A 23,062-nucleotide genomic window follows, 5' to 3' on the forward strand; every position below is an offset into this window, starting at 1 on the left:
TTGAAGAACCAACAAGGGGGAGAGGGGAGGAAGGATAGAGAAAGAGAGAGAGAGAAAGAGAGAGAGAGAGAAAGAGAGAGAAAGAGAGACGGAGCGAGCGAGGTGTGAATTGAATTGAACGCGGTGCTGGTCTCATGTTTCTCGCCTAGGGCCCGGATGTACCGAGAGATGCACCGGTGCGTTTTCCCAACCGGTTCCGCCGAAAGCTCTCTCTTTTTTCTCGCCTTCACCTCCATCATGGGGATTAGGTAATATTCACTCCATCCGAAGAAACCCTCCCCATAAATAAGAATAACGGAATACCCCAAAAACTGTCCGTGTCAGACAGTTCTCTCTTCTTTTTCTCCCCCTTTTTTAATTTCTTTATTTTTGGGGGGCTTTTTTTTTCTTCCTCTTGTTATTTTTCCCTCCTCCTCTCCAGCTTTTTTTTCTCCTCTCTCCCTCCTTCTCTCTCTCTCTCTCGCTCTCTCTCTTCCATTCACCCATAGGGATAACGCCGGACTACATTTATGGTAAATGAAAGCAAAAACATGTACATCCCGGAGGACACCCTTGAGAACCATCAAGGTACGTTGGTGTCTTTTTTTTTTTTTTTTTGGAAATGTATTTATTTATTTTATTTATAACTGGCAAACATCTTGTAACTGTGCATGAGAGAGGGGAGGGGAGTAAGAGAGGTATGATGATCTCGAAATGGGGATGGGATGGGGAAGGGGGAGGAGGAGGAGGAGGGAGGGGAGGTAGAGGGGAGAAAAAAGGGAAAGGGGTGTTAGCTCTTCTCCTCGTTTTCAACAGATGGACAGATCTCTTTCCTCCACTTTCTCCCTCTGTGTGCAGTTTGTTTATTTGATCGCTCCCCCCCTCCCTCCTTCCTTTCCCTCCTCTTCCTCCCTCCTCCCTCCCCCGCCGTGTGCAGTTTATGTGCAGCAAGTGAACTTGTGCCGTAATCACGCAGCACGGCTGCAGGTACAGATAATGGACGAGGCCCTTTCTTTTTATTTTCTTCTCTCGCTTGGTTCAGTTCACACTTGTGGGTTTTTGACAGGCCTGTCCACCGGAGAACTGTGGCACAATGGGTGGGCTGTGGTCGCATTTAGCCAACAGGCAGTTGTAGGCGGGCGGCATTATTGTTTAGGGAAAAAAATGGCAGCAAACGCGTGTCTGCGCGCGTTATTTGGCACATCTCGCCTCCCCAAGGCTTCCCGTCCTGGGGATAAACTCAACTGCACGTTGCTGGCCTACGTTTTGTTGGCTGAGAACTGAGCAGCGCCCACCGATACGCGCACTCGATCACCATCGATCCCACCCATCTCCTATAATCAATAGTCGTATTTGTCACGTTTTAATCCAACTTCTCGTGTCCGCAGGGCTCCTTGATCGCGGCGCGCTCGAGAGGAATCGCATAGAGATGACAGGTGGCAGTAGGAGGGCCTGCAGGACTTACTTGCCTGCTGAGAATTGGGTTGATGATGTGCTATTTTAGGGGGGGAAGGCAGCGGAGGACAGTGCGCACAAAAAAAAGACAAGAAAAAAAAAAGAAGACACGACGCGAAGTTCAACGTGACGACTTTTGAAGTGTTTTATTAGATAATAAAAAAGCCAACAAAGAGTGAATCAGATCCCGGGGCTGTGGTTTGTTTTACGGTGAGGAAAGGGTCTGTTTGCATTGCGCAGTATTACGCGTCGCTCCTTCCACCCACGTTGCAGAGAGCAAAAAGCCCAGCGATGCGCTGCTTTATGGCCGGCCGGACCTTGTAATTCAGCGAAGGGGCTATTTATCCGATCACTATCATCACCGCCATCATCACCATCATCGTCGTCCGTCTGCCTTTTCGTCCACAAGCTTCCATCACAACCACATACCTCTCTGCCTTGGCGACAGGTTCCATAGCAACAGGGGATGAGGAGAGGGGTGGCGGTGGATATGTGTGTATGTATGTGTGTATGTGTGCGTGCGTCTGTGTCGCAGCGAGGCACATTCACCAACAGTTTGCAACTAATCGCAGGTTGAATGCTGCCGTCGCGTTCACACAGGCAGCTGATGAGCAGCTCAGACAGGATGGCATCATCATGAAGGGCAGGTGGTTGCCATGATGTAATCTTTATCTATTATCAAGAAAGAGCCTCTCAGTCTAAGTTGTCCAAAGAAGTATGAGATCACAACCTTGGCTGTATATCCAGTAAGACAGAGGTAGATCCTTCATTAGCTCTTCATCGCAAAAGCATACGATCCTGATCAAGGTTAGAATATGATGATCAGTGACATTCTGCTCCAAAAGTCTATAAATGAAAGGTATTTCAGGTGCAGTACAGCAAAACATGAAGTTTGAAGCACAGTGTTGGCCTGAGTGATCAGACCTGACTAAAGTAACTATTTGATTAACGTTCTCAAGCTGATAGAAAATCATGTCCGAATAAGCTTTTTAACTCCTTTCTTATCGGTGTGACATAAGCACAGTCGAGGCCCAGTTAAAGTGAGATTTGTAGCACATTTGTCTTCAGGCTGAAGTCCACTTGGGTGGTGGTTTCAGCACCACGGACAGTTCATTATTCATTGGTCTATTGACAGCTACATGACAGCTACAGAGAGCTACAAAGGCAGACATTGACACCAGTGCATCAGTGTTTGAATCCTGCACGGCTCCAGTGATTGTTCTCATGTGTTGCAGTACAAGTTGGTAGCTGATAAGGAGTGTGACATAAGGGGAAAAAAGCTCTAATTTATACAAGATCACCAATTCTTGCAAGAATTCAGTTGGATCTTACAATCCTCATTACAGAAAAGTCTAGACGCTGTGTGAAACATAACTGTGTTTACAGACAACAGTTTCACAAAGTGTTCCCAGGCCCATGTAGTAATGAGGACCGTCCCACTTCCCAAGTTGGGAAGCTGTTCTTCCGACTTCGGTGTGCGTCAAGTCGGCATGTGGGAGCAACATGGAATGCCAAAAAGTAGTTGTTTTGCATTTTATCACTTGCTCGTTGATGGTTACAGTCAAACATACCTGTTAACATATGAGCTACAACTTGATTTACAATGCATAACTTTGGTAAAAGTTTCTTACCTTCAACCCAATGTTTACTTTAGTCCGCCATGCTTCAGCGTCATATGTGTACCATCATTTAGTGCGCTCATGTGGTGTCATAATGATCTGGAAAACTAATTTCTGACTGGGAAATTCATGTGAACGCCCCCTCAAGTCAGAGCAACAACTTTCCAACTAGAAAGTTAACCCAAAATAACATTGGGTTGATGGTAAGAAACTTTAACCAAAGTCATGTGTTGTACAGTCATTGTATTGTTTCCTTTGCCCTTACTTGTCTTTCAAGTACTGGAAACAGCTGTCAACGTGTAGTTTAAACACTCTGAGTGATAAAATGCAAAACAACCTCTTTATAGCGTCCATGTTGCTCCCACATTCTGACAAACTGAAGTCAGAAGAACGATTTCCCAACTCAACAAACTGGAACATGCGAGGATCATGTGAATGCAGCATAATTTTTGTTAAAGCTGTGTTTTTTGAGAAACTTTCCCAGTCTTTTGCTGCCCCTGTCCCAACTTGTTTAAAAAGTGCTGCTGGCATCAAATTCAGAATAAGCATATATTTACAAAAAACAATGAAACATGTTGTCTTTGTGCTATTTTCAATGCAGTTTATATAAAAAAGGATTGTTATAGACAGCTTCCCAACTTTTTTTTGGAATCAGGGTTGTATATAATTAGCGTATTATACATGTTAAATTGACTTATATTATTGTTTTTTGTGTGTTTGTTAAGGGCAGTGGTTTCCTGCAGATGTAAGATGAAAGCACGCTATTGTGTACAGTCGCTATTAGAGAGACCATCCTCTGACCAAAAGTTTCAAAAGTTCAATTTTAACTCAATTGCCAAGACAATGAAGCCTCACCAACTCCTTAGCTGCTGCTCTGTAGCTGACCCCGACCTCTCTCTTCTCTCTTGTCAATGGAGGCTAAAGAAAACACAAATTCCTCTGTGAGGGATTCAGGGAAAAAGTTCTGCCCACATATAAAAACAGAGAAGATATTTTGTATTCTGAGGCTTTATGTTACAGTTCCAGCTTTGTCATTCGTATTATATTTTCTTCCTTACAGCCGCTCTGTAATTCAAACAGAGTTGATGTTACACATGATTGCACTGAACAAACCAATTATACATAATAATGCGTCTACACAATCTTTTTTTAAAAAAAGAAACCAAATAAATAAAGTGTACCTGTCTTCCACAACCTGGCTAACAGACTTGTCATTACTTCCTGTACACGTGGTGTGGCTCTGCTGAAACAAAACACACACCTGTGGCATCTCATGTTATTACATGTAGAGCGGGTAAATGTTCTGGGACGCACACGCACACATACACACTCATTACGGCAGCAGTTTTCAGCAGTGTAATCAGTGAGTTGATTCTCCCTGTGGGCGTTGTGCCAGAGGCATGATACCTCCGTTAAGGATATTAATTGGTTTCCGATGGTTACACTGGAGTGTTGGCCACCTGCCAAATCACCCCACTCTAATGACTTGACTTGATATGCTCATTGATTCCATTGAAGTCGCCTCAAAAGACACGCTGCAACAGCCACCGATGTGCTCGCTTTTGTATGCAGTCTCTCACACCGAGCTGTTGCCAGGTTATGTGTCTGTGGAGGTTTTTCTATGCTCAGACAAGCAACTTTTCAAGAGCACAGAAAAAAAAGTACTTTCTTTAGCTGGACGTTGAGGTAGACTTAGTTTTGTTTTAAAATGAAGAGAATCCAATATTTTTTTGTCAAAACAGGTGGCAAACTGCAGGTGGCAAAGTTGTTGCCTTCTCCAAATAACGGCAACAACTAATCTGGCCTTTCTTTCAACTGTGTTTTAATTAGAATCCACAGGGGCAGAGAAATAGCTAAGCGAGCTAAGACATCTATCAGTGTGCTTGACAGAGATGGAAATCTGGGCAATTAAGCACCAATCTATCGTTACTCAATCCAGTTGTTGCTCAATATCAGGTTGGATTCGATTCCCGGCAAGGTGGAGGAGCCAGCAACGGAGCACTGGATAGAATTTGTCAGACGGTGTCGTGTGATATGGCTACAGCTTTGGAGGTTTTCTTTCCAAAATAATAAGAAAAACCTGACATTTCTGTCTAATCATGTTGCCTAGGTCTGTGTATGTTACACTGATGAGCTATTTTTTTCACCATAATTGTACTCCTTGACCTGTCCCTTAATTGTTTACATGGGATACACACAATGCGGTCTCTTAGACTTGTTTTCTTGCCAGTTTTAGCTCAGACATTATAACAGTGAGGTAACTTAATTTGGGTCCAAAGCCTTTTTGTAATCAAATCTTGTTTTCTGCGACTGTCCTTCTCTTCAAGACCTTGGCATTCAAAGAAACAACTCGATTCGTTAACGATTTTGAGATTGACATTTTGGGCAGCAAACACAAACAATGACAGACTTTGTTATATATCCAACAAAAGAGAACCCACCTTGTTAGTGTGTTGCAGTCAAACATGACCTATTTTGATCAAACAATACCCCCCCCCCTTTACTCCCCCCCTCACTCGCCAAACAAAAGCCAGCCAAATGAACTTGCATTTGCTTACACACAGGCATGCACGTCTGTCCATTTCTGTTAGCTTGTTTGTGTCCATGCCTGTGAGTAAGAGAGAAAACATAGTGTCTCTTTTCAGTGATTGTCCGTTGCCATGGACGGAGGATGTCATCCCCTTTAATAATTTAGTGTCGTGGCAGAAAAGCAGAAGCAATAGGACAAAATTGTTGCATGTGAGTCTTGACCTTCGTGCTCTATCTCAACTTTGCCATCTCTAAAAATGTATTCAACCACAGCCCACTGCTGCTGCCCACTGAGCCCACAATCAATCACATGATTGTTTGTAAAAGGGGCTGCTCATAGTGAGGAGTTATTACCCAGCTTTTGTTCACATCGGCCTCATTTTTTGCCATAGCAGACAGCTGTTTTCATCAAAAAAGTTCAGTAAACCCACTGTGCCTTACCTGCCCAGCACCAAACAACAGACAGACAAAGTCAGCGATTAGCTATTTGAGCATTCAGCAGTTGAAAAGCCAGATATTTTCCCACATGAGTTGGTGGAGACCAAAACAGAGCTAAAAGAGACTATTGGACTGTCATTCACCAGGTGTCAAAGGTCAGAGATTAGAAATGAATGCTTATTTTACTCAATGACTGCTGGATGTATAAAAAGGCAAGCTGACAGTTCGCCACATCAACTTAGTAGTTGTTAGTAGTGCTGTGTTTCCACTCCCACAAAATGACCAAAGATCCGTTCTTGCAGGTTTAATTTCGATTGAATTAGACCAAAAAAGTAACTAAGTAGATATTGCTTTGTTTTAATGGGTCGTAAGGAAAGAAGCCTGTGAAACACTGGCTTACTTTGTCAGTCCTTTTGTACTATACTGTACATTTAATATCAGAATATATTAGCGAGGCTACTGCATTTGTGTTAGTCACAACCAGGTTGTAGCAGCTGTGGCGGCAGAAGCATTGAAGAAGTTTGTGTCAGTGCCTCAGAGTGTGTCATGGCTTCAACTTAAGGATGTGACTCAACAACAGCTGCTCTTTAACGTAAAACACCATCTGAGGGACTAATAAGACACATGGAGGGGAGCGGAGGGGTGGACTGAGGGAGGAAAAAGGGAACAGAATGATAGATTGTTTTAAAGCAGAGACGGAGGGAGTAGAGGAAACGGTGAGGTGTGGAGACGGACAAGAGGGACAGAGTCAAAAGACAAGCTGGCGAGGAAACAGAGGGGCAAATAGAGGCAGCCAGTGGAGAGAAGAGAGGGACCTGTAAGAGAGAGGAATAAAAGGATGAAAGGAGCGAAAGAATAGAGACAGAGGGAAGTGCCAATGGGATAGTGAGAAAAGAAGTGAGGGAGCACAGGAAGAGGAGGAGAAGGAGGGAGGATTATCCGTGACTCTGTCTTGCTTAAGCCTCTGGTTGCGTATTGGAAATCTATCCAGAGGCTGTCCTCTGCTCTTAGTGCTATTGGGCCTCAGTCTTCATTTCTGGTGGGACAATACGCCAACACCGGCAGCACTGTGTGTGTATGTGTGTGAGCGAGAGAGAGAGAGAGAGGGAGTGTATGCAGTTGCAATTGGCCACCTGCCCATATGCATTGTGCCTGCTTGGCTGCCTCCGTCTTTGAGTGCGTGTCCAATCTCCGTTCAGTTCGGACATGTGCTTATGTGTCCTACCTCTCTAACACATAGACACACACACACACACTCGTGCACGCTCCTCGTCTATTGATCTGGCTGAAGCCACCAGTGGAAATAATGACTCCAGACCTGTAGCATCCTCTTTTATACTCCCTCGCTCCCTTTCATTCGCTACCTCATACTCTCTTCACCTCTTATTCTCTGTCTCTCATCGTTCACCTTAGGTAACCCTTGAATTATATGTCGCTGTTTTGAGTATGAAATTGATATTTAAGTGCCAGAGGGCCTAAAAGTCCTCTGAAGATCACTGCTGAAAAAAAGTGTTTAGGGTAGAATCATTAAATCATCAAAATATTAAGTTTCAGTTTTGTTTAGTCGCTAAAAATCTCTGTCAACAGTTTCTTCTTACTGCCCAGAAGCCATGATCTACATGAGAAGAGCTTTGATTTGATTAAACTATTGGTAACCTGTGGTGGATCGCTTCCAATTACTACCATTAGGTTACGCAATAAGCTGTATGTGCACGAGTAACTGGCCTTTTTTGCCCTGAGTTTCACCTCTCAGGCTATCTTTATGTGTTTTTTTGGGACATTGTTCATCTTATGTATATTTTGACCGAAAGCTGACTATGTGTAATTATAACATTCCCTAATAAGCAGCTAGGATTTAGCCCCATCTTAAACATTGTAGATTCTACAATATAACAAGATGTCTTCAATTAACACACACAAACTGGTGGCGTGCTAACGTTAGCTGTGAATGTGGACGCAGCTTTCAGGCTATCAAAGACGGTACACTCTTCAGCTTTTAGATATGTTTTGTGTTTGAGCGGGTGGTTTCTCAGCTTAGATGTTGCCTGCTACAGTATATAACTAGTTATAAATAGGATTTTATGTAATTCATATAGAGATAGCTTTAACATATTATCTGTGTGTTTTTCTGTGAGTCTTTCACTTCTGAAAGCAAACTTACCCTCTTCCATGGATCTACAGAGACTCATTAAATGTTAGTCTTACATGTTGTTGACATGTTTCACATGAACTCCCTGAGGAGCGCTCCATGTGTGTTTAGAGGCTGTCTTATTCTCCAACATTAAAGTAATCCTAGGCGCAACTGTGTGCATGTTTATACATTTCCCAAGTTACAGGAGAGGCTGAGGGATGACGAGAGACAAGATTAGAAAGCAGTCTATATTATTCATGCGCTCCTCCCCTCTGTCTCTACCTTCTTGTCCTCTCTTGCCTTTCTCCTCTCGCCGTCTCTCACAAATCGTCTTTACTCATCCCTCTCATTCTTTTCTCACTCTTTCCCCCTCTCTCCATCACTCAGCTAGCCGTTCATTTGACGGTTTATCACTCAGTGAGACCGTGTTTCCTTTTCCTCTATGATTTAATCAGCCTGCATTTACTGTACCAGCGCAGAGCATTTGGAGTAGATCTAACCACAGAAAAGCATGATACAAAACAGCATTTACTGTCCCAACGGAGGATTCGGACTGTAAGCTCAATGCTGGAAAACACTGCACAGCACAAAGTGGACAACCCACAACTCCCAGCACTTAGAAGAACTACTTGTCTAGTGTTCCATATGCAGAAAGAGCTGAAGTTAACATCGTATATCGTAGGCATCCTAAAACTGTGTAGGCAATACAAGTGTTTGGGATGCGTGTACATCATAGCCTTATATAAATCCACTTTCTTTTGTTTCTTTATGTGAAATGCTCAACCATGTGAGTCTTTGTTACCAAACTAGGTTAGGGTCAAATTCTGACTCCATGTATATTGTATGTGACTGTGTTTAAGTAGTTTTGAAGTTCTGAGGCTGTGGTACAATGTGAATACATGATTTCTTTTCTTGTCTTCAGCACCGGTGCCCCCAGTACAAAAGCTGCTATTCAAATGTGACTTTGACCATAAAAAAGAAAGCATTATCGCTGTTATTTGGCAGGGACATTGTGGCCTGTAGTACAATAGAGAGTAAGAGAAAGAATGAATGAATCATGCTTCATTTTAAGAGAGTTGGGTGTGTGTGGCTGTACAAAAAGTTCTGAATACTTGTCTCTCATCAGTTATGTAACAGCGAATCTTGATAGCAGTGAATCTCAACCAGCCGAGTCCGAATAATTACACCGGAAGGACATATGGGAGGGGATAACATGCATCAAAGATGATGGAGATGTTTTCTTTCCGCAGCACCACCAAAGCTACGCTGTGAGTCCACTGTCCGCCCGAGACACGTCATTTTAGTATTGATGGCGCTCAACAAGCTTGACACGTGTCGATTTGTCAGAAGTTGTCTTTCATTCATCACTCAGGTGCTCACTCTCCAAAGAAGCACTCTGACTCTGTTTGACACCTGAAATTGACAGCGATTTAAAAATGCAGAGGACTGATCAAGCTCTGTTCATATTTGTATAATATGAATTATTTCACTTGTGAAATTGCTATAGATTTGTGTTCCATCGCACTGAGCATCAGATTTGTGTTATTTTTAGTCAAAGTAAATGTTTGTCGCACTGTGTAGCAGCTGTAAGTGCCCTAACAATAACTTTGACACAAATAAATGCAGACTTGGTGTTGACTGAGATGGATTACACAACTCAAGTGAGTTTCAAGAGTCTTCTAATTGATTTTCTTGCCAGCATGAATGAATGCAGGGAAAATACATAACAACTAGAACCTCTGCCAAGGCCGATAAGTCCCCTTTCATTCAATCAAGGCTAATCCAATATCAAACTATAAGGCTCTGTACCACTCTAAAATTGAAACCATCCACAACTGCTTAACTATAATTTGAGCTCGCCAGATCCACATCGAATTGTTCTCAGCCATAGACCTAAATAGCCACCTAAATATGCCTGATTATTTTCATCAAGATTCATCCATTTCTCCCTGAGAAATTAATGAAAATGTCTGTAAACGCCCTATCTCACAAAGTTAAAGACAGTGAGAAAAAATGTCCTGGATCCGTTCTTTTATCTGGATCCGCACCAAAAGTTAATGGGGTTTATTCTGGGCCGAGATCCATCTTCTATCCAAGTTTTGTGGGAATCCGTTGAGTAGTTTTTGTGTAATCCTGCTCGTAAACCAACCAGCCAACAAACAGACACGGGTTTGTCGTACCTGAGCATTATCTTTATCTTAATCTTTATCTATATTTGTTCAACCATTTAAATTAACTGTATCCCTACAAAATAAAAGTGCTCCAAATGTGGCAGAAAATGAAGTTAGTCATCTTCATTTTTAAGTCTGCCGTAGTCTGATTTAACATCATAGAAATACATGACATGTTGCCTCGACCACATTTTTCTGTCACGTACTGAACTTCTCCCATTCTCGCAAGTTTAACTACAACTTCGACCTGCGTTACACTTCACTGCACAAGCATGGATTGTCGATAGTTTACACCCACTGACACATACACACTCACACAGGATGTATCACCCTAACTATATCTATAAGAGCAGCCTTGCCCATTGCCCACAACTGTGTGAGCTGCAGGAATGATGAAACCCCTGTCCTCATTAGTGGCTCTAATCCCCTCACATACACACTGATCGTGTACAGTACAGTATATGCACCAGCAGATCCGCCAGACATGAAACATGTCTCCAAATGTATTTTTCATGAGGTTAATTTCAGAGTGTGAAGAGGTAGAGAGAAAGAGAGGGAGCAAAGGTGCAGATGGAGAGGAACGTTAGTCACCCTCGGGCTCTGTGCAGGAACTTCTTCACAACAGGGTAGATGTGTGTGTGTGTGTGTGTGTGTCTGTGCACGCACATATATGTTTCTGTAATAAACACTGAGCTGTCTCTTTAAGAGGAAATGAACCCTGACAGCTACGTGTGGCTCTTACCTGTCGAGCAGATGATTACAGATCCCGATGCTCCAAGTGTGTCTTCTTTCTATTTTATGAACAGCATGCATGCATGAGTGCTTTACAGTTCCTGAAGACCTTATATTTGTATCCTTTTGTCCCAGTAGGGATTTTAAAAAAAATTAAACATATGGAATAAGGTTTCTTATTAACAAACTGCTACTGATCGTACGAAACATTCAAGTGGTTTGAAAATGCTGCGTCTTTTCCGCAGCTTGTATTTGTAGATGTAAAAGTATTTTTGCTTTCTCCCTGAAGAAACCATGCTGTAAGCGCTTCCTTGCTTACGAGTAAGCGTACATATGTTGCAGAACCTTGCTCCTGTCTTTTTAAAGCACTTTTGTCTCACAGGAAGTGAGGTTCAGAGCACAAAGGATGTACAGTCATGTGTTTCTATCAGGCTCTTGGTTCCAGCAGCCTTGTTAGTCGGGCCTCTGGTGGGCTCGTCATGGATGGATAGCTGCACTACAGAGAAGGTGGTCTGTCGCCATAGGCCTACTACACACACGCGCGCACACACACACACACACCTCTGCTGTGAGCGTCACCCTGCAGCACCCAGGAAAGATAGATTAAACTGAGAGTGGAGTGATGTGGCTCTGTGTGTTTGTCTGTTTGTGTGTGTGTGTGTGTGTGTGTGTGTGTGTTTCTGCCTCTGGGTGTGTGTGAATGTGCATTTGTTTGAGCACTTCCTTCTGTGTGCGTGTCTTGGGCCGATAGCTGTCAAATCACTTCTTGCAGCTAAGAATCATGGGTAACAAAAGCCTGGTGAGTAGCCTGGAGCAAAGAGCACTTTCTGTTAGTTTTCCTTTTTATACACCCAGACAGGAAAAGGTTAAGTAGCACTTCAGAATAAGAGATAGAAGGACAGTTTTTACCATCCACCTTGCTACATATAGTTTACCTGGATTGCCATTGAACATTGGCACTGGATGAAAATCTTGAAGTGCAAAATATAGCAAAAATATAGACATAATTTCAATGGCTGCTTTAGAAATGCTGTGTTCTAATCATTTCTGATCACAAATAGACGTTTCCATTTATAGCAGGCCTGTACTTTCATGTAAGACATTGATGAAGAAGTAATAATTCCTTGTGGGATGCTATAATGCTTTTGTTTGATATTGAATCCTTCTGTTCATCTCGCAGGTCGCCAGATCTTATGACAAACCATGTAATGTGGAGCAACATGACATGCTCAAGTTTAATTTAGTAGTGCTCTTTCATAAAGCTGGGGGCCTTATAGGCAACAGATTTAAAAAACAATGGTCAAAATCAGCCAAGCAGGATGAAACTATCAAGACTTCTTGTGCTTAGTTAATTTAATTTAAACTCCAAAGACAATGTATCCTTAAGTTCCCATAATTTAGTTTTATAACAGCTTTTATGAGACGCTCCCTGCCTGATACAAGACTGTCTGTCAATGTGACTTGGCTTTCAGTTAAAAGCCTTAATAACCCTAATGAAATCACCATGTAATACTCCTCATGACAAACATGATAGATTAGATTGAGGATGAGGTTTGAGAGGTATTGGGAATGGTGAGCACTGTTTTGAAAATGTTTTTGGGATTTTCTGATTATCTTTCTAAGAATGGAATAGGAGGAGAAAAATAAATTATGATTGATAAATTCATCAGACTCATTACTACATGGATTTGAGACTAGTAGTCTATGAACTGGTTAGAATCTACAGTGTTTGGTACTGATGGACTTGTTTGGATTTGTTTTGTGGTTCCTAGAAACATAGGACTCTGCGAGCATAGTACCTTGGGAACTTAGTATCCTGGGAACTTAGTATCCTGGGAACATAGGAACTTGGGAACATGGAACCCTGGGAACATAGGATCCTGGGAACTTACGGCCCTGGGAACTTAGGTTCCTGGGAACATAGGACCTAGGGAACACAAGCCCAGGGAACATAGGGTATTGGGAGCTTAGTATTCTGGGAACGTAGGACTTTGGGAACACAGAACCCTGAGAACATAGGCACCTGGGAACGTTAAATTTACAGTGTTTGGTGCAGATGTAGTTTTTGCCTTGTTTGGATTGTGCATTGTGTCTTGTGTTTAGGGGGTTGTGTTTGTTCATGTTGGTCATATGTCCACTGTGCATTATTTATGGGAGGTTTATGTTAATGTTCGGATGATGTTGTTGTGTTCGAAGAGTGTGACCTGTCATTAACTTGATTGAGATGCATTGGTTACTGTAATAGCATCCATACACAAGCGCCATCAAATATGTAGCTGGGTAACAGCGGGTATATGATCCATGCGCTATTTCACATTTATGTTTCTGCCCCTTTTTTCTGTTTCGTCTTGTTCTGTTTGTTTATTTCTGTTGTTCAGTCCAGTCTGTCTGCGTTTCTGTTGCATTCTGCTCTTTTCATCAGTCGTTACCATAGTGACTGAGGCTGGACTTGAGAGGATGAAACTAAGGTTAGGAGGCGAGTCAAAAAACATAAAACAAAATCCAGCTAAATTCCTGTCGCTTTCCCTTCTTCTTTCACTCTCTGACGGCCTTTTTTCTGTTTTATTTTATGGATTCATTCCTCCTCGCTTTCCTTCCTCGAAATTTTCAAATTGTGTGTGTATTTCCTGTTTCGCCTCGTTCCTCTTATCTCTTCCCACCATCCCTCTTTTCTTATTAAGACAAGGGTAAGGTGTTCCGGTATGAAATGACCCAACTATATAGGCCATGAGAGTGTCCTTGACTGTCTGTGTGTGTGAAAGAGAAGAGGCTGGTGTGTGTGTATATGTGTGTGTGTGTGTGTCCCCTGCCATCCCATCTATCTAGGCCAGTCTTGATGTGTGTGCTCCATGGACCACTTCCCAGCAGACCACACTGTATGGTTGTGTGTGTGATGGAGAGAAAGAGTTAGTGTGTATGTCTGTATAGAGCAGTCCACTTCCCAAAAGACCAGACTCACTTTCACACTCTGGAATCATAATGGCTAAAACAGGCTTGTTACAGGACTCCTTTTACAGCGTGTGTGTGCGTGTGTGTGTTTCCATCTCCAGAGCTGCGTCTATAACTAGCTCCAGAAAGAGGAGGGGGTTTTAAATGGCTGGTTTAACTATTTAGAGTAGCTTTTGTGTGCAAATGTTTCTCGAGCAGTCAGTCCTGACCTTATATTCAGACTAAAATATCTCAACAACTATGAGATGGATTGGCAAGAAATTTGGTACAGATATTCATGGCTCCCAGAGGATGTGTGGCGGCCCTCTTACTTTTCTTTCAGCACCATAATCAGGTCAACTGTGTATATGCCCATATACTTGGTAACCTGGAAGAAATCGCCTGGTAAACATCAGTAAGTTAGCGTTGTCATTGTTAGCATGTTAGTCTTCTACTTATAGCATTCATCTCAAATCAGCACTGAGTCTAAGTACAGCCTCATAGAACAGCTAGGGACTCATTACTATTTTAATAGGAATGTAGGACCTTGGGGACTTAGGACCCTTGCACATAGGGCTCTACAAACATAGGATCCTGGGAACATAGAACCTTTGGAGTATAGAAACCTGGGAGCATAGGATGCTGGGCATGTAGGATCTTGGGAACATAGGACCCTGGGACATAGGGCCCTACAAGCATAGGACCCTGTGAACATACAACCCTGGGTACATAGAACGCTGGGAGCATAGAACCCTGGGTACGTAGGACCCTGGGAACAGAGGGCCCTGGGACGTAGGACCTTAGGAACTTTAAAACTTGAGAACACAGGACCATGGGAACATAGAAACCTGGGACATAGGACCCTGGGAACATAGAACCTTGGGAACATATACACCTGATCATGGGACACTAGGAATAAAGGGACCTTGGGAACTCAGGACCCTGGGAACGTTAGACCTTGAGAACATACGTCCATGGGAGAAAAGAAACCTGGGAAGATAGATACGCTCCCACCACTAGGATGACTGTAGACTCCTGTTATGTGTTTGTGCGTGTGTGTTAAACCACATGACATACCTTTCCATTTTCCATTTTCTCTTTTCTATGCACATATAAGGTTGTTTTGCCCATTTACTATTCATATATTTTGTGTTACACACACTGAAGAAAGTCTTTCAGCTCCTCAATCTCACACGCAGAATGCCAAACGGCTGCATGGCAGGCCTTTCTCCTTGCACAAAATCAATTCTGCATGTGTGTGTGTCTGCGGTTTATACCAAAGTCACCCAGTATGGAAATGAGAGTGAACATACACTCCATGTCATCCGACTGATCGGAGGTAGTAGGCGTGGCGGTAGTTCAGATGTAACTGTGGCTATTCCTCTTTCTCTCTCTCTCTCTTCCTCTGCTATCGTCTTCTTCTTCTTCCTTTTTTTCATCTCTTCTCTCCACCCTTTACCCCAGCTCATCTCCTCTTCACATCTGTGATTTGTATTCTAGATCAATATGTCTGAGAGAGAGAGAGAGAGGGAGAGAGGAGATGATAGGTTTTTTGGGGATTGGCTTGGCGCCTGTAGTGATGTCATCAGAACAGGAGGCGCGACATCGTCTGTTGTCATGTCAACCAAAAGAGATTGCTCATAAAGAGAGAGAAAGATGGATGAAAGGAGGGGATGAAGGGATGGAGAAGAGAAATAAGCCAAGTATGTGCAAGATGTGTTCATTTTGCATGTGAAAACACAGATTTACCTTAATGTTATCGTGTTGAGGAAAATTTTAAATAATAAACAGATCACAACTATATGAAATGGGCATAATGACAGTAAATGCATAAAATATGGTGCAGCTGGAGTAACTCTGCTCCATCTGGTGTCAGGCTGTAATAAAATTAAAGATCTTTGGTCCGGCATATCAAAGCAAGCGTAAAAGTATGTAAGTATAATCAAGAAAATGTACCTAAAGTATAAAAATAGAAGCACTTTGTCTTTGTTTTTTTCCTGTTTGTATTTTCGAGTCGATTGAAAAAAAATGTTTCCATGTTAAATACACATCTCAGCTTGTTTACTGTTGCTGTTTAACACCTTTAGACGTCGCCCCCTTCACTGTTTTCAGCAGTGGACGGTGTAAAATGTCATAGTCGGTCCTCTGCGTGCATGCATGCGTCTGGGTTGCAGCATGATAAAGTTGATGATTAATGACATTACCTCAACGTGGCAGACGGGTAACCATGGCGATGCCAGATTAAACAAACACAATGTTCCTGCAGGGACCGAGGGAGAGAGAGAAATGGGGAAGGAGAGAGGAGGATGAGGAAGATGTTTTTTCTAAGAGATTCATTGTGATTGTAATGTCCTGAAAGCTTGTTCAAGTGGAAGCCAGAACACAGTCCAGACCTTTAAAGGGTCACCTCAGTCAAATATAATGAATTGCTGCAAGAATGACATAACTGCTTTTCTATTTGTTACTGGAGCTGTTTCATGGTAACTCATGTACTGAGTCAGTCAATATCCTTTGGTTAGTGAAAGCTTTTACAGACCCACGTACTGTATGATTTCAAAGTACTTACTTCTCCCTCAATTTCCTATGATCCTCTATCCTTTCTCATGCTTCTGATCACCTTTTCTCCCTTCTCTTTCTGCCTGCTCATCTGTGGGTAGCAGCAATCTCTGCCCCCACCCCCCATCCCTCCTCTCTCTCCTGTTTCTGTCCCCCTAGTCTTCACTAATGAAGCAGAGATCTGCTTGGGGCCATTTTCCTCTCTATCAATATTCTATGCCAATTACCAGGGTTGGGTTATTAACACTGACACAGGGAACCATGTCGCACTCCTCAGCACCTCTTGTCACCTTGCACACACTCACACACGTAAAGGTACAACAAGCACACGGACATACAGCGTCTCTCATATGCACAGATGACAGATATTTGTGTGTATCAGTGATGACAATAGGACAATTTCACCTCTGTATGATGAAAATACATGTGAATAGATGCTTAATGTCTTCCAGTCGGGAGATTCTCAAGGGACCATTAAGGGTTGTGTTGCCCACAAAAGACTTGTGTGATATTCTGTTAACGCAGTCGGCAGAATAAATGCTGGCAGTGTGCTGGAACTTTAAGTTTCTTTATGTTCAATGTTCAATTTTATATTGTGACAAAGCTGTGCTTAAAGGTGTAATATGTAAGATTTGGCCACCTATCAAAATCATACTTCAACAATCAATCACCAGAGTAACCACTAAATGTAGCTGCCGTTGAGCTAGTAAGCTAAGTTAGCTGTCCAACTAGTGGTTTGGACTGGAAGCTCAGGGACCACGGTGTTAGTGTTTGCAATGCTAACACAGGAGCTTAGGACAGGCCAGGACTAGCTGTTTAGCATGCTAACTTCAGTAGAGCTCCTGCACTGAGCACGAGAGCGTTGGTGTTGTTTAGTAACAGACAATCACCTTTTGAGGTACAAACTGGCCAGGGACTAGCTGGCTAGCATGCTAACTTCAATAGATATCTCTGCAACACAGTACATAGACGTCTTCGACATAATGTTAAAAAAAAACCCTGCTATTTCTTCACATTCTGTTGATAATTATATATATATATTTTAATGTTATAAACTAAAATTCTTGCACCTTTAAAAAGAGACTCCAACTTTGAGCCCCTCCATTACTTAAGACCATACTTTCCTTCCAGATGAGAAAGTGTTTATTGTGTCTTTAGTAACATACTCAAAATAGCTGCTATGCTAATGTTCCCTCAGAATAGCATCTGGTTTCTAAGTAGGACCACTTAGATTTCACAGCACTTTATCATTTCATATCATTTTTTCCTCATGCTGGCAAAAGACCATTGTAGCCGCAGTGTAATAAATCTTAATTTTCCCACATTTAACTTATGCTAATGCTAATTATTGCCAGGGCTAACATCTCCACGTGGCAGCGGGTTGCCAAGTGTTAATGATGCAGGTAGTTGTGTCACCGCACAGTAGGGCTGATTGTAGAGCAGATGTTGAGGAACTTGGTTCATGAGGTGTTTCCTGATTTGAGCTGGGACCTGAAACAAGAGAGAAAAAAGAAAAATCAATGGTGTTTGAAGCACCCTCACCATGGGATCTGAAATTGAGTGTGCCTAAATATGGTCGACTTTCACTTTAGGAATCAGCCTCATTAAAAGGAGCTCATAATTTGCGATAAGCTGCGACTAGTGTGGTGCTTTGAGGCCATGAAAAGAAGTCCTGAAGAAGAGGAAGCAAATACAGTGAATTTTCAGTTCATAGGTTGTGTTTGAGTGTATGTGCTGTATGCAGCAATGTTTCAGAATTTGTGTGTGACTTACTCAAGCTGTTGGTCAGATATAATATACTAGTATTTCTGACATATGGAGGACTTGCCAGAAACAAGCACTTGAGGCCCTGACCCATGTTTTAAACAGTGCCTTAAATTATTTAAATGGCTCCAATTTTAGACCACAGCTGGCTAAATTTGATGGATGTGTATTCCAGCATTCAAGCAGTGATATACAGACATCCAACTATTAGCCGCTACTCTAAATGTTATCCATTAATTTAGCTGGAAATGTAGTATTGCTTAAATATAGCCACATTTTCCGAAGTGCATTATATCCGTCTCTCTCTGCTGAACATAACTCAAAGCTTTAACTACATAAGAGGGATATATGGCTTGAATATTGAGATTTTTCCACAGCAGTTGTTGTGACAAGCGAGCCCAGGGTTTTGGGTGTTTGGCAGTTCAGACAGGCAACAACAGCCAGTCCCACAGTCTGAGCCAGCTGCTTGTTGACTGCCCAATCTGATAGGCCTGACTGATAGAAGGCTTCCAACGAACACACACACACACAAACACAAATGCAAGCACACACACATGCAGATATATATAATACAGTCAAATAATCAGCCCTCTCAGTTAAGGTAAATAAATATCTTCATTATAATCTCTTTCTTCCTCTGAGACAGGAAACAACATCTGGCCAATCAGTGCTTTGATGTGAGGTCACATCACAGCCATTTTGGAGAAGCGTGACAGTCATCTGTCCTCACTCATGTGTTGTTTGTTCACCAAAAATCAAGCTCAGAGGAATGCCTTTTAATGAAGAACAAAGTCAGCGCACTTTGGCACACAATGTACACACATGTTGGACCTCTTCTTCTCCTACACTCGCTCTGTCTTCCTTATGTGTCACTCCCTTTTTTAGTCTCCTTTGCCTTCGCTCAGTCGCTGTCACTCACCTTGTCTCAGTGCTGCTCTGCTGTCTGTCTCTGTCTGTCTTCTGGGTTAAAGTCAGTGTGTGTGTAATGCAGTGTGTGTGTGTGACCGTACCTCAAAGTCAGGCATCTGGTGGCTATCAGAGTTAATCACCCAAGCTTCCTACAACTGCCCGTGACACACAAGCTCACGCAAACGCACACAATGACACACAGACACACAGACACACACAGGGCATTTATTGGAACATGACAGCTCATTGGGCCAGCGCTTGGGAAGGAAGAGGGACAGCACAGCGGTGGCCAAAGTGGCTGGATGAAGAAATGGAGGGCAGAGAGAGGCCACGGGATAAAAGAAAAGAATGATAAGAAGAGGGAGAAGGTGGAAAAGGAGGGTAGAGAAGGTGGCAGGGATGTGTGAAATGAGCTATCACACGTTTGGGCATTCAAGAATAGAAGGACTTGATAATGACACCGCTGCACCGCTTAAATAGATGTGAACGGGAGGTGTGAAATGCCCGGACAGCAAAAGCAGTGTTCATTTGGTGCGCTGGAGGCAGGTGAATGAGTCAGAAGAGAAACACATGAAAACAAACACATCAGGCTGCCCACAACAGAGTCAACACTCCTCTTCTTCAGATGAATTCACGCCTGATTAAGGCATAATTTCAGAGCGAATACGCGGCACATTCTGGGTTCAAAGTCAGGTTTGCTTCAGTATCACTTTTCATGGTCAGGGTTAGGAGCAATTTGCAGGGCTGAGTCAAGGCAGGGCTGTCCTGTCAGGGAGGACAGGTCAGGGCCTGGAAATGATAAATCCACTTATGAAAGTAAGACAGGGAGAGGAGAGGGGAGACAGGCAGTTCTGCTCTGTTCTTTTCCACTGACACTCTGCTGCCTTATGTAGTCTCCGAGCCGCCGAGCTGCACCACAGTGATCATTACGAGGACAGATACAGTGCAGAGCTTCCCAGCTGCAGGTGAAAGGTCACACAATGATTAAATTGTTATGGTTGCTTTGCATATAATCATTCTTTTTCCATTTGGGGAAAAAGTCTGTACTCCTGTACTTGTCTAACTCTTTTTTGTTGTATTCAAACTTTCCATTATTGATAAGCGTATCCATAATGTGACTTTGTCCATGCCGTGAGCAGGGCTGGCGTACTGCTCCGTGTTGTCAGCTTCAGTAAAGACAGCTGTATTCCATCTAAACCGCTCACTAAGAAATAGACAAGGTCAGGACACCTGGTACGCTCCGAATGTGTCCGTCTCTCCTTCTGGCTGTCTCGCTTTATGACACTCTCCTTTCATCTCTCTCCACTCGAGCGCCGTCCCCCTCACCGTCATCTTCTCCGTTTCCTTCTCTCGTATTGAGGTTTACATGGGGAGGCTCACATGCCACACATTTCTGGGGCTACAGTGAGAGCTTTGTCATGTATTTTTTATTGCATAGCTCATATATTCTGTGTCTACATGTGTTCACATCTCAGCAAAGTCTGAACTCAAGGCAGTCCAGGAAATATTATACCTTTGCTGGTTGATTTGTGCCATTTATCTCCAAATTTGGGGATTTAGAAGTTAACAATGATGTCCAGTTTTGATTGACACCATCAGAGACTTGACTACATGTTTATCATTGTGGTTGTTTCAGTCAGTGGTTGTCATTTGCAGTGATGTCAAACTGCATTATATTGAGAGGTGTTTCTAATATTTTGGCCACACTATTTACATACATGAGACACACCTCACACTACCTCACTAATGAACTTAAAGTAGGATTATAACCTTTTTATTTTTGCAAGCTTCAAAAAAGTAGAATTCATGGCAGAGCTTGGACTGTATTACATTGTACAGGTGTACCTAATAATATGGCCAGTGAGTGTATATACACATATACATATCAGTATACTTTCACATGCTTGGAACAGAGTAAGATTTCTGTTCTGTGCTTTAGCATGCAGCACAAAATGACAGGACATTCTGTGTAATGAATGTCATGTTTCACCAACTGTTAATCATGTGACCTCAGAGCGAACGCTTTCATTGGTCAGATGTTGCTGATATTGTCTCCTCCCCTCCGTGTAATGTGTGTGTGCGTGTGTGTGTGATGGGTAGATCCTGAATGTTTCCATGGCAGCCAGATATCTGACATCACAGTGTTTTTTTTTTCAATTCTCACACTGACTAAAGCAGATAAGACAAAGATAAACCTTTGCTACTGTTGGAACCTTCAGAAAAAAATAGTACATTTCTCAAATGAAGAAGAAAGTCCGTTTTTTTTGGTTAAAGGAGACATATTACGCTCATTTTCAGGTTTATAATTTTAATCTATGAAATGTTCTGCTTTAGCTCCTGTCTCTTTAAGGTCCCCCCACTCTGATTGGTCAGCGCACACACGCCTGAGCCAGCAAGCTCACCGTGTCTCCGGTCGTGTTTTCAGCTTCCCGTTAGCTCCATTTCTACCGTGAATATAGACATACGTTATGCAAATGTGTGACATGGTGACATAGTCTGACATCACGAAGTCTCAGAATTAATGGCGGGACTACTAACGAGGCGTTCCAGGAGCAGTGTTTTCTGTGGGAGAGAGGAGCTCCTGTTGGCGCAGGCTTTGGGCTTTTTAACTGTCAAGGGCTTTTACATGCACAGGACCCTAAACCTAACCATAAAACGTAATAGGTCTCCTCTTATATTAATCACTAAAGTTAATGATAGTATTTCACTTTGATTTGGTTTTGAAGGCTCCTGTTGTTTAAGAGAGGAACAGACAGAAAGACACGGTCAGACATGCTGACATCGTTAGAGGGACTCTGTAGGAGCACAATATGGATTAGAAACTGCTCCCACCACTTGATGTCCACCCTACACAAACACACAGAAAGACACACAAAAACACACACACATGCTGCTTCCCCCAGTCATGCAGCTCCCTCCTGGGTTCAGTGCGAGCAGCTGTGTTAGTGGTGCAGTCATGGTAAATCACACTTTTCTCCTAATTGACCTGCCTGCTTAGATAAATGGAAAAAATGAAAAAAAAAAAAGCAGCCTGACAGAGAAGGAGAAGTGTTGGTTTAAGTCAAATGAGCACAAACCGCTCAAACAAAACATAATAATTTTTAAAAGTGTCTAGTGTAATTAAGAAATGAAGTTTTGAATGGAATATCTGAGTGATTAATATATTCAAATGTGGATTTATTTCAATTCAGTTAAGTAGAGCTACTCTAATTTGATTCATTCCCACTTCTTAGACATGATTTATAAATATGGAACTTGAAGCACAATAAAACACACAGCGTATTTACCCATTTGCATGTATGAAAAATATCCAATTCAGTTTATTTATGTCTTGTGTGGTAGCAGGCCTGTGTGCAGTGTGTACTTTTTTATCCTCCCCTGTTTGTATTGACTTTTTTCACCCTTTTTCATAATTGGTGGTCAGTTATGATTTCTTTAATCGACACTTCCTTCATCCTTTTGTCCGTCGTATCAAAGACCGTTGCTGAAGTTGTTACGTGATTGTCCTCTCTGAGCGTGCTCCCTTGCTTGTCTTTGATTGGGCGGAGAGAGGAACGCCATAGCAACAGCCAGCTGATGGATTAAAGCCATAATTGGGAAGAGAAAGTCACTGTGATTACACACACACACACACACACACACACACACACACACACACACACACACACACACACACACACACACACACACACACACACACACATGCATGCACACATTTAATTAAAAGGAAACGGAAGCCACGAGACAACTTAGTTTCTCCTTCTGTGCGACAATGTTACCATTATTGTTACCCCACGTACACACACACACACTCACACTGTCACTCACTAACTCAGCTCACTGTAGGAATC

The 23,062-nt window shown here is 42.6% G+C and overlaps 1 protein-coding gene across 1 annotated transcript in view; it reads left to right on the top strand.

Annotated features, from left to right (window-relative positions):
- Positions 1–509: 509 nt before the first annotated feature.
- Positions 510–23,062, top strand: part of cacna1c (calcium channel, voltage-dependent, L type, alpha 1C subunit) — a 183,143-nt gene continuing 160,590 nt past the window's right edge. The window contains exon 1 of the mRNA XM_073480377.1: positions 510–567. Coding sequence (XP_073336478.1) covers positions 510–567 — 58 coding nt within the window. The remainder of the gene's footprint in view (positions 568–23,062) is intronic.

The sequence above is a fragment of the Pagrus major genome, chromosome 14 (assembly GCF_040436345.1).
Source record: "Pagrus major chromosome 14, Pma_NU_1.0".
NCBI lineage: Eukaryota > Metazoa > Chordata > Actinopteri > Spariformes > Sparidae > Pagrus > Pagrus major.